A 12805-nucleotide genomic window follows, 5' to 3' on the forward strand; every position below is an offset into this window, starting at 1 on the left:
AGAGGATTTTTTAACTTAAATGGGCATATTGGATGGCGACAAAAGCTCTAATATTGCCCTGCAGAAAAGAGAGGAAGAGTAGTTTTCTTGCTCTGCATTGAGACGATCGAATGTAATTACACCATCCGACACAGTAGGTGGCGGTACGCACCTTTAGACTCAGAGAAGAAGACGCTAGCATCACAACAACGCTGCTAGTAACCTTAGCTCGAAGGAAAGCGAAGTTTGTTTTTTCTTCTGGTTTGGGTCATATTAACAGGTGAGTTATGGCACTGGCAGCCGACAAAGGGCATAAATCACGATTTTATTTCACCTGGCCCTTCCTGCAGTGATTAAATCGCACATTAATCTGTTTCAGCTGTATGTAAAAACGTTAGCTCGCAAGCTATCCGTAGTTAGCCCCGCTAGCTTCTTAGCTAGCGTCACTGTCACCTGCTAACGTTTCATTCTGGTGCAAAATGTGAAGTCGTGGCGTGCACAGAGTGGAATATATCATGAACATGAACGTGTCGTTGTGATTTCACGTTGCTGCAGTCTTTGTCACTGCAAGCTAATTAATGCTACATCCGTTGCAGCTGCAGTTAGCTTTGCAACGTTAGCAATCTTTTACTAACACAAACGTGAAACGTTAACGTCAGCTGTGCTAATATTCCTCAAAAGTGATTTCTAGAAACGTCCGGGAATAAAGGCTGTTTAGTGTGTCGCTTACGCAGTGTAAACGTTTTACATGCGTGGTATTTTCAGATGATAGCAATTATTGGACGGTAACAAACAAAAGAAGTCCATGAAAAACCAAATACAACATTTTATTAATAATAATTAAAACGGGTTGCACAGATGAACCCAGTGATGATGGGGCCTGCTCCCCTCTGTTCAGGCACACATCTGTTTGTCCTGTAAGACTCAGAAATCAGTAATCAAATGATTAATCTTGATTTCTCGTTTTGAACAATTTAACCAGAATATTTGGGATTACTGCGTATGGAGGGTGTGCGTGGGTTTATCATCACGTCAAATATTAAGGTCAAAGTTCATCCACAGAGCAGTTGATCTGGCATCGTTGTGCCACATCAGGGCTGAATCCTCAACAAACCTGGACCAGACTGAGACCCCCAGAGACATCAGACATGTCCCTGTGTATGACCAAGAGGTTGCTCTCATGTGGTTAGTTTAATGCTCACAGACAGACGTCAGATGCATTCAACTGGTCCAACATTTAAGTTTTATAAAACACAAAATATGGTCTAAAGCACGCGGACGCCCCGTCCACATACTTACATGTCCTTTGTCTGTCACTACGTTTACATGCAGACAAGTAACCCTTTCATAACCGGAATATCAGCAATAACCCGGTTGGTAAACACCAATAACCCTTTTTAAAAACTGGAATATGCTCATATTCCGGTTTTTAAAAACCAGAATGGCACAGCTCTGGCTCCATTTCCTATTTCTTCACGTTCTCGCCTTCCATGAATGAAGAAAGTGTCAAGTTCTGGAGGTGGGTCAGCACCAGCACCAAAGCGCAAACGAAGACGACTGTTACTGCAGTTGTTGTTGTTTTTGGATACAGGAAGAAGAAGCTGAAATGACGCGCATTGCGTGATGACGTTGTCCGTGCGTCGCTGTTTTGATCGGGATATCCCAGTTGATTACCCCTGTTTGCTCACGCATGTAAACAGGTTATTCCGAATGTTTCAGAAACTGGAATATTGACTATAACCCGAATATTGACTGCATGTAAACGTAATGAGTATGTCACTGATCTTCTTTGGAGCCTTTTGTGTCTTAACCTTGAAATTGATGATTCGGGGCTCTCAGTATTTTCAGCTGTATTTTATTTTGCTGTAGATCTTTGTCTTGAGCTCTTCTTCCATTTCTGTTTTCACTTCTTGAAGCCTGTAAAAATTAAAGATCAGTTAGTACTTTCACTTGGCTTGACTTCTTCTTACTGAAATGATTATTTTTAGCATATACTGTATGCAGGTCTGCTGATCAGCTGGTAACTTCTCCTGTTTTCCCTCTTTGATCGTCGATACAGGTACGCTGGAATTTTCTGACACCCACTCGGACATGTCCTATGTCTTCATCAACGATTCGTCGCAGACCAACGTGCCTCTGCTGCAGGCCTGCATCGATGGAGACCTGCCTTTCGCCAAGAGGCTCCTGGAGACGGGATGCGACCCCAACATCCGCGACAACCGGGGCCGCACCGGGCTGCACCTAGCCGCCGCTCGAGGGAATGTGGACATATGCCGCCTCCTCCACAAGTTCGGGGCCGATCTGTTGGCGACGGATTATCAAGGAAACACAGCGCTGCATCTCTGTGGCCACGTGGATACGATACAGTTCCTGGTTTCCAATGGACTGAAGATTGACATCTGGTAAGAAATCTAATGCTGGGTTGGATTTTATCTTTCTGCTCATGTTGAGTTTGCATTTGCTTTTATTTTTCTCTATAAACCACTATACATTTGCTATAAAAAGTGCTTTATAAAGCATTTATTCTAAAAGGTTAAAAAGATCTGAGCTGAGCTGAACTGCATCCCCAAATCTTGACTTTTTTCTTTAACTTTTTATTTATTTATTTTCCTTTTTTTCCTTTTTATTTATTTATTTTACTTTTTTTACATAAACAAACTCAAATGCACAACAAGCAAACCACACAGTGACAACCAGGGAAAGCAAAAAACAAGCAAAATGGAAAGACAAAATAAACAGTAATAGATGACTCTTCGCCTATATGGACTAATCTGATTTTAACACAAAATACCAAAAAAATCTTAGATTAGGGTAATGTGCTATGTGGAAATGTCGGATAGCCTGCTATCAATAGTTTACGGATGTAGTGGGACATGAACAGGAGACTCAAGCTCGTAAATGACCGGACATCATTGGAACGAATTATTTAAAAAACATGTATGTCCAATGTCACTCACAACAACGCACGTAAATCCGATTAAAATACTAAACGGGTTGCTAATCACCGTGTAACTATAGGTTTTCATTTCGAGTCCTAAGTGTGTCTAATTACTGTGTTTTGGGTTTAATTTGTAAGTTAATTGACGAGTAAAACACTTTTTTCAAGCTCCTGAAAAAAACGAGTTTTGGAGATACGTGCTTTTTATTGGACAGCGATGATATACATATAAACAGAGGTAGCATAAAAATAGCATAAAACACTGGAGTAATGACAAGGTGCAAGAGTGTGTGTGCAAGTATGTGAGTGCGTGTATTGGTGCGTGCGTGTGTGTGTTTGTTTGTCCATTACTGTCCATCAGTGTCCATGAGGACTGCTGAGTATTCGACCCATCTTTTTTCATAGATATAGTCCGTTTATGCCACTTTCGGTCCAGGGTCCCCGCTCCCGTTCTGAGATAATCAGTCATTCTTTCCATCGAGTAGATCTCAACAATATCCAGCCACTGTCCTGGACTTGGGGGGTCACTGCAGCCAGTTTCTCATTGTGGCCTTTTTAGTTTAGTCATCAGTTATCAGACGGCAGAGACGATGGGTTGGACTGAGTGGAGATGAAGTGCACGGGCCTACGCATCCGCACACACAGTGACACATTTAACACACCCCCGCTCAAACTCAACACCTTCCTGCCCCCCCCCCCCCCCCCCCCCCCCCCTTGTCGCAGTGTGGCATGGAGGATTGCTGCGAGGCTTCCCCCCCCCCCCCAAGTCTTCAAGTTTTGTTGTAATGTCTCATCATGTTGCTTGTGTGCTGAGGTGTTTTTTTCCTAATCCCACACTGTGCCCCCCCCCCCCCGGACCTAGTTTGGGAGTTGCTTTTTTTCCCTCCCTTCCTTCCCTTCCTCTTGTTCGTGTTTTTCTCATCCATGTAAACAGGGCGCTGCTCGTGTGAGATTTGTGCGACCCGCAGTTCTCCCGCTCCTGTCCTCTCCATGTAATGTGTCACTGTCTTTTTTATGTCTCTTGGACGGGATGTAACTGAAATGCAGTTTCCCCTCCGGGGGACTCATAAAGGCATTCTGATTCTGATTTACTTACCAAGATCAGTATTTAGAAAAGATACAGGTCCTTCTTTCGAATAGTAACCCTCTGCAGACAAACCCAGGCACATTATCCGAGGGTCCCTGGGTATCCTGCAGGAGAAAACCTCCCAGAATCTGAGTCACTCTGTCCCAGAAGCCCTTCAGTTTCACACATGACCAGAAAACATGCGTGTGATCAGCACTCATCTGCCCACATTGTCTCCAGCATTGCTGCTGTTCACCTGTTTGTTTGTTTGTTTGTGATGAAGAAGCGAGTTAAATTCTTCCATCCAGACTCTCCATCTTTCAGAGCTGGTGGAGGTTTGCTGAGTTCTACACACACACACACACACACACACACACACACACACACACACACACACACACACACACACACCAGTCCCACTCAGTCAGTGTGATGTCCATTTCACATGTAGTGAGTTCCTTTCATTTGGTGTTTGTAGACCTCTGTACGGCTTAGAGAGTCTTTACAGCTGAACGTTCATCTGCATTAGTCAATACTCCAATCACTGTTTCCTTCCGCAGAAATCCCTCTTTTGATTTCTGTCTCATAGAAATGTCTTAGCTGTAAGTGTCTAATCAGGTCCCCATCATCCAAATCAAATTGTCCTCTGACTTTTCCAAACGTTTGAAAAGTTTCCCCCTCCAACACATCGCTGTGACCCCTCTTTCTCTCCACCTTGCACATGTGATGTCAGGCTCTCCGGGACTGAGCCGGGATGTTTGGGAAGGCCAAATTAGAAGTTTACTGTCTCCTTCTAGTTTATATTTTTTAACTACTTCGTACCAGTTTTTAAAAGCATCCTCCAAGATTAAATTTTCTCCCTTATGGTCTGTGTATTCTTTCCCGCCTAACCTGGTTTGAATTAGCCGTATTTAACTTAATGTGCTTCCACCTAGCTTGGTACTCTGGAGAACTCCAGTAAACGAAGTATTTCATCTGGGCAGCGTAATAGTATTCCCTTAGGTTTGGTACTGCGAGGCCTCCGTGTTCTTTATTGTTTTAAATCTTACCCTTGGTCTTGCTCCAGCCAGATAAACCCTGATAACTGTTTGTCCCACACTGAACTGTTGACTTTTTGCCAGTGAAGTCATGACACACTTATCAAAGAAGCAGCCAGAGGGTGGATGTTGGGTTTAAACCCCACCCGAAATATTTTCCAAGCGTTGTGCATACTTCTCCTGCGCTGCACCACCAGCCGTCCTCTTTGTCAAACCCGTCCTGTTACTGTGGACTGGCACACTGAAACACACTGAGCCGGTGTGTGTGGTTCAGCAGAGGCGGAGCCGTGGAGTCGCTGGAGGTTTGCTGCTTGGTTTGTTTCGAAACCCCAGAACAGTCAGACCAGCTGTTATCATGGTGTGTGCTGGATATGACTAACCAAGTTATCACACCGTGGTTATCAAAACAAAGACCGGCCACTCTAACAGCCTTTGATGTTACTCATAACAGACATACAGCACAGCTATCCGCTCTGAGTGCCTCTGCAACATCCTTTTATTGTTAATTTGGTGGTTTCAGGAGCTGCAGTGACTCGTCGTGCGCGATGATAAACTGAATGTCGCGGGGTTTGAATTGCTCGGACAGACCTTGGAAGTGAGAGCAGGCATGTTTCAGACAAAACGGTTAGATGGAGAAAGTCGCTCTCACCCTCGGCAAAGAAGGAAAACCCTCTGCTGGGGAAGAAGGAGGGAAGCGTGTGGGGGGGCAGCGGGAGACAAACCTCCCTCTGGAATGTGCCAGCTCACGTCTGGCCTGGCCTGGAGCAGAGGAAGAAACCCATACACGGCTCGCTGGATGATATTAACGTGCGCTGTGTGTTGAGCTCTCAGTCGGCTTCTAAAACAATGAGGACAATTGTGTTGCAACAGATCAGTCAGTTTAGATCAGTTGCTGTTTGCTCACAGAGCTGTTAAAGGAGGGAAAATGTCCCTGTTAGTGAGTTCAGTCTGTTCTTCCAGCGCGCTGAGACCACAGGGACTCATGTCTTTGGTTTACCGTCAGCCTTTAATACCATGTGGGATTATCTCCCTGCAGAATCACATCCACCGACACTTGTTGCCCCCCCCCCCCCCCCCCCTTATATGTTAAACGGCAGTGACTGCCAGGACATGTCTGTTATTTGTTGATGGCTCAGTCATTGGCAGCCTTGAACCCTCACAGTAGCAGAAGACCCACCCCGCCCAGTATCAGTACCCCTGATCCCCGCGAGGCAGGGCTCACTCCTGTTAGGAAGGCTGTCGGCCTCGTTATGGGCACCAGAGTTTGTCTCCTTCTGAAAGCTAAACTTCTGCTGACTAAATGTCTGTTTTTGCACATATCAGCTTTCGCCTGCATCATTTCTCGATTATGGGGCTGTTGTGAGCCCACGGTTGCTTTGTTTTACACCAGAAGCGGCACAGATTTCACCTGCCAGCTGGATTACTGCGCCGCCACATGTGACAACTTCACAGCTCTCTTAAAATTCATTTTGGCAAACCTAAATTTTACATGTGCGTATGATGGAGGGCTGCAGCTCATGCAGCACGTCCTCACTTCTGCGTTCAAGCTGCTAAAAAGACTCTTTGTTCTGGACTCAGACTGAGTGCTGGAGAGAGCACATGTGCCCAGACAGGTTTATCTGAGCCATCTCCACCACGTCCTCAAAGGCGCTCTCCATGCTGCGCTGTGGCGGTTTGTCCCTCAGAGGCGGCCTGCAGAGGTCTGGAACCCTCTTTAATCTTTGAAAGTGATGGTGGAGAGCTGTCTCAGCGCTGAGCGTGTTGAAAATACTCCTCATGAAGATAACAATGACACATAAGGTTTTCCCACTTACTCACCCTTTTGAGCTGCTCGACTGAAACCAGCTCACAGAGAAAACCACAGAAGATGCTTCACTGCTGTCAGTGTGTTTACCTAAACAGGGCCTCTGTGGTGACTCGAAATTCCCACGGTGGTAATTTCAAGTTCAAGGCAACATCGGGCCTCCGACAGAAACACTCAGCCTCTGGTGACTCAGTCATTTGTTCCCGGTCTGGTCGTTTTACGTGAAACTTGCAGCAGTCGGCTGTTTTGTGCAGTACAGATGGATTCATGTGGACTCTGAAAATCTTTCCATGCAGCACAGTTTAGCTCTGCCTTTAAAGCTCTGCACCTCGCTTCAGCTGCACGCGTGACATGCGGCTTCCTTCCTCCTGACAAAGAGCGACCTAATATTTCCTGTCCCGCCGTGAGTCCTGCTCTAACAGCGCTGTCTTTGTCTCGCACGACAGCAACCACAACGGATCGACCCCTCTGGTGCTGGCCAAGAGACGCGGCGTCAACAAGGACGCCATTCGTCTGCTGGAGGGGCTGGAGGAGCAGGAGGTGAAAGGCTTCAACAGAGGCCCCCACTCCAAACTGGAGACCATGCAAATGGCCGACAGCGAGAGGTGAGTGTGTGTGTGTGTGTGTGTGTGTGTGCGCGCGCGCGTGTGTGTGTGTGTGTGTGGGTGGTGGAGGCACACGCTGCGGCTTCAAAAGGGAGATGTTTTCTCAACTTCCTGCTCCTGGTTCAGCTCCGTGCCCCTCCCTGCGGCTAATGACAGAAGTTTTTATTTAGGAAAAACTGGAAGTCATTGAGCCGCACAGATACCAGCAGGAAGGAAACGATAGATTACGACACACTCCCTGAACCAAAGCTCACAGCTGTTGTTTTGTGTTGAAAGCATTTCCAGCTAGATTAACCTCGATGTGCCGCGCTGCTGATAATCACGCAGTCTGAGCGGTGGTGAACGGGGGTCCAGTGAATGAGACACCCCACCTCTCCGCTCTCCACCCGCCTGCTCGCCATAACGTTGCTCTGCGCTCGTGTTATTGTTGAATGAAAGCTGCATAGAAACGCCTCTAAAAGGGTCGTTCACCGGCACATCCTTTACAAAGCTCGCAGACAGACTGTGAGAGATCCCAGACTCGCCTTCAGCATCCGGTTAAAACCCAGAACGTCCTCACGGACCAGATGCTGCCTTTTACTCGACAATAAGACCGAGGCGTCCCTGCTGGCGTCTCACTGACCTGCCGAGACGTCACCTCTCACAGCCAGTCCAATCCTGCCGCTCCACAGCCTTCACACCACCTATCAGCATGAGGTGTGTTTGGCGATCCTTAAATTGCTCGTTTTGTGAATGGAGTTTGGTGACTGTGGCCGGAGCGATATTTAATGTGTGTTTCTGGTTAAACACCCCTGATGTTACTCTTTAACAGTATTATTATAACAGTCTGAGCCTGTCAGTGGCAAAAACAAACACTTCTAGAGGACAAAAGCTGACGGTGTGTCACCACCAGGAGGGCTTAAATTGCGTCGTTTGGTGGCTGCCGGCTGCTGCGCTGTCTGTCAATACTGGAAACTGTTTTTAGATAATTGTGACCAGCCACGAGAAAACCAGCAACAAGTCTCCCGGGGGGCATTTTGAGTTATTTGCAGATTCTGAAAGTGTAGTTTCTAAGCTTTCCAACGATGTCTAACACATGGAAATCTGTCACTCTGTGGTGCAGCGGGATGATCAGTCTGCTGCTGAACGAGTCAAGTCAACTTTATTGTCAGTGCTGCCATATGTACAGGACATTAACAGAGGCCTGATGATCATAAACTCCACGAGGGGTGAACGGTGTCTACAAATCTACAAGTCTACAAAGCGCCTTGACACCAAGCATCCATGACATAAGCAGACCCCTCCACCCGGTGTTAGCCGTAGCATGTTAGCCGGTCCAGCTGGATGATGGAGTCCAGTATGCTGTTATTGAGCCATGTTTCAGTAAAAATGAAAAACAGCACTCTGTCACGGTCTGCTGGGTTGATCTCAGAAGGTGTACATAGTCCAGTTTGTTGTCCAAGGAGCGTACATCGGCGAGTCCGATAGATGGTATAGCTAGCTTGTGTGGATTTGCTGCTAGCCTAGCCCGGATACCCCCGCGCTTTCCCTGCTTCCGCCTCCTCTCGCACCGCCTGCGGCGCTTCCTCTGCAGGTGCGCTGCGGTAGTGCGGGTCGGTGTCGAAACAGGCCGCCGGAGTAGGCCGAGGTCGAGTGACTCAGCTTAATTCAGCGTGTGCCGGGTTTAATTTGCAGATTGCTGTGTTGCCGATGTCAAAACGAGACTCACGGCTGGATGTGCGCATCGGGACAAACAAGCGCGACGACAACATAAAATCACTAGAACACACCGACGAAGACAAACATGTAGACACCACATTATCGGGACAGAGAGGAGCCGCTGCATCCGCACACACCGCCATCACTGCTACTACTCTTCGTCGTATTCTTCATCGCCTTCATCTTCAACTAAGGTCAGCTGTAGATCTGGGATGTTCTCCAGTGTAATGCAGTCGCTCGTCGATTTCTTCAGCTTCATCTTCTAGTTCGAGTTCAGAATCAGAAGTGAGATCGCCGTCAGCATATCCAGAAGCTGCATACGTAGCCATGTGGTTCCCTTTTAACGTGCAGCCGATTGGCCGAAAAAGAACAGAAGCACGTGAATAGACCAACCAACTAGGACCGAGAATTTCCTCTAAAACAACCCAAATTCAAATGCAAAGTTTACAGTTTTAAGGCCTCCAATATATAATACAATATGTCCAATGGTTTTCTCGTGGTGGGTCACAATTGTTTCCATTACTTGGACACAAAAGTTTGACCAAACGAAGTCACAAAGAACTCTTTGGAGGACTGACGGTGTTGTCGTCTGTCTGTCTGTCTGTCTGTCTGTCTGTCTGTCTGTCTGTCTGTCTGTCTGTCTGTCTGTCTGTCTGTCTGTCTGTCTGTCTGTCTGTCTCAGCGCCATGGAGAGCCACTCTCTACTCAACCCCAACCTGCAGAGCAGCGAGGGCGTCCTGTCCAGCTTCAGGACCACCTGGCAGGAGTTTGTGGAGGACCTGGGCTTCTGGAGGGTCCTGCTGCTGCTGGTGGTCATCGCTCTCCTCTCCCTGGGGATCGCCTACTACGTCAGCGGGGTCCTGCCTTTCTCCACCAGCCAGCTGGAGCTGGTGCACTGAGGGGCGGGGCAGAAGACGCATGGGGTACTAACATAAACCAGTGAAGTTGTGCTCGCAGCCGTGTCTGTACCAGAACACAAGTCCAGATTTTTATTGATTTGCAGCCCAGATCTCGTCTTTTTTTCCCGGTTTGTTAGGCAGGGAAACATCACAGCGTATTGTTAGTAAAAACACGACCCAGAAGAACAAAAATCACTTTCTCAGTTAGAAAAAGGCGGTGATGATGAGCGGGAGGAGTCTTCCTCTGACCCGCCGGCTCACATTAACACGTTGCTCTTGTTCCACTTTGCGTCCCCTTTAAAGCGAGATGATGGTCAACGCTGCTTTTGAAAGCGAAAACTTGCTGTGTTTCATGCAGTTAAACGTCATTTCCCTCATGCTCTGTTACAAGCTGTATATTGCCAACATTTTTGTATCTTTAATTTTCTTATGTGTCGACCTTTCACTTGTTATTTATCAGATTTGCTCTGTATTCATGTGCTGTTTGTTCTGTTAAGACCCTGCCCCCTCGCCCTCTTCGCCAACCCCGCCTTTGTCGTTTGATCTCATTCCGCCTCCGTGTTGTGATATCTGAAAGCCGATTGGCCGACGTGGTGCAGGTTTGACGTATGGACACTGATGGAGAAGCACCTTGACTGCGTGCCTTTGGAGAGAAAGCTTCATGTTTCCCAGCAGCTCATTCAGACATTCCCGCCAGAAGCATGCTGCATTCAAATCTGCCGTGTTGTTGGAAACATCATATTTAGGCACAAAGCTCCCAAACTGAAGGATTACCATCCTGCTAATCATTCTCACCTGTTTTGCTGTGCGTTCATTTGATCTTAACGTCCTTGTAAACCATGTAGATTTTACCTGTCGATGCTTTTCCACCGTTGGTTTTCAGTGTACAATAACACATTTGAAGTAAAACCTTATTTAATGTGGAAAATGAATAAAACTACGTGTGTGTGTGATTCCAATCAAGAGGAGAAGCCGTGTTGTCTCTGCTGATGAGTGCGTCGTCCTACAGAGTCGCCTTAAAAAAATCACATTCAGAGACAAAACGTCTTCAGGTGTCTTTAGGGGCTCGTGCTTGTGTTTTCTCCCGACATTTAAAGGCCTTTAAAGCCACCCGGCGCTCTCCTGACCCCACAGCTGCTCTCTTTGTTGATCAGCAGCGGGTCATCAGATCAGTCTTCCAGGAGTGTGTAAGGGTCAGACACACTTAGTTTCCTGCAGGGTCAATAAATCGGGTGTAATACACTTCAGATAATTCAGCGAGAGTATTCTGAGCAAAAAGGCAGGAAGCACCTCCCTTTGAGTTTTGGACACTTCCTGTAATATAAAATAATAATAATAGTTTATGGGGTTTGCACACTTGCACCACTGACAGTATCCTGGACTACTTCCTGTTTTTCAGTGCATTTATGGATGTGCAGCCATCGATGGATGAAACTGAAGAAAACTTCAAAGCATGATGATTACCAGGCCGATGGATGGCCTTTTATTTATAACAGACACTGATCTCGTCTGAAAGTCACACTGAATCTTTTTTTAAGCAGCAAAAATCATATTGATGACAAATTCAACATCCATCCATCCATCCATTATCTATACCGCCTATCCCTTTCGGGGTTGCGGGGGGCTGGAGCCTATCCCAGCTACAATGGGCGAGAGGCGGGGTACACCCTGAACCGGTCGCCAGCCGATTGCAGGGCCACATGCAAGGACAGACAAACATTCACACTCACACCTACGGACAATTTAGAGTCATCAATCAACCTAATGAGCATGTTTTGGTCTGTGGGAGGAAGCCGGAGTACCCGGAGAGAACCCACGCATGCACGGGAAGAACATGCAAACTTCACACAGAAAGGCCCCGCCTGACCCGGGGATTGAACCGGCAACCTTCTTGCTGTGAGGCACGCGCACTACCTGCTGCGCCACCGTGCAGCCCCAAATTCAACATACAACCCTGATTCTAAACAAGTTGGAGCTCTGCAGATAAAACCAAATCTAATGATTTCCAAGTTTAACAGCGTGCAGTAACGTCCTTTATCCAATCAGTAAACGCACTGCTTCCATTTTAGGGCATCACAATCTGACCTCTTTCTTCCACTCTGATTTCCTGCTTTGCACACAGGAAACACTGCGGCTGGATGGAAAACACAACAGCCTTCTTCATCCACTCGTCTGCAGACTCTCCTCCTCACCCTCTGCTGCTCTCACGTCCACGTCTTTGTGGACAACAATGCACAGTGTTAACCTGAGGAAACAACCAAAGGCAGCTTTAGGACATGACTGAAACAACAACACTTCTTAGACTTAGACTGCTTCTCTATTGATCCCAATTTGGGAAATCATTTTGTTGCAGGAGCATAAACATACAGGCAGACATACATACAGCAACAGTGTATCATTATATAACATGTATTATAATGTAGACTACATATTATATTAGAATAACATAAAAAATACAATGTAATTAAATATTTTTAGCCTCTGTGAGGCACTTTGTGTTGCTTTTAAGTATGAAAGGTGCCATATAAATAAAGTTTGGTTTGATTTGAAATATATAGACAGTATTTACAAGCAAAAAACAGCAAAATATTAGCAGTTTTGGATGATAAATAAATGTTAACCATAGACTGTATCTGCAGGTCTTTACACGCATGCATGTATTTTATATGAACAGACCACCTCAGCCCCTCGTTGAGTGCGCTCAGACGGGTGTGGTGGTGCCTTTGCGGCCCCCTCTGGTCTCTGTGTCCTATGAAGCGGCTCTTACACGCAGCTGACC

At 46.7% G+C, this 12805-nt stretch overlaps 1 protein-coding gene across 1 annotated transcript; it reads left to right on the forward strand.

Annotated features, from left to right (window-relative positions):
- Window positions 1-131: 131 nt before the first annotated feature.
- On the forward strand, window positions 132-10989 carry ankrd46b (ankyrin repeat domain 46b). Its single transcript, XM_070993065.1, has 4 exons — window positions 132-259; window positions 2039-2381; window positions 7271-7429; window positions 9810-10989. Exons 2-4 carry the CDS (start codon window positions 2071-2073, stop codon window positions 10024-10026), a joined length of 687 nt encoding a protein of 228 aa, XP_070849166.1. The 5' UTR covers window positions 132-259; window positions 2039-2070; the 3' UTR covers window positions 10027-10989.
- Window positions 10990-12805: the final 1816 nt, after the last annotated feature.

The sequence above is a fragment of the Chaetodon trifascialis genome, chromosome 23 (assembly GCF_039877785.1).
Source record: "Chaetodon trifascialis isolate fChaTrf1 chromosome 23, fChaTrf1.hap1, whole genome shotgun sequence".
Lineage (NCBI taxonomy): Eukaryota > Metazoa > Chordata > Actinopteri > Chaetodontiformes > Chaetodontidae > Chaetodon > Chaetodon trifascialis.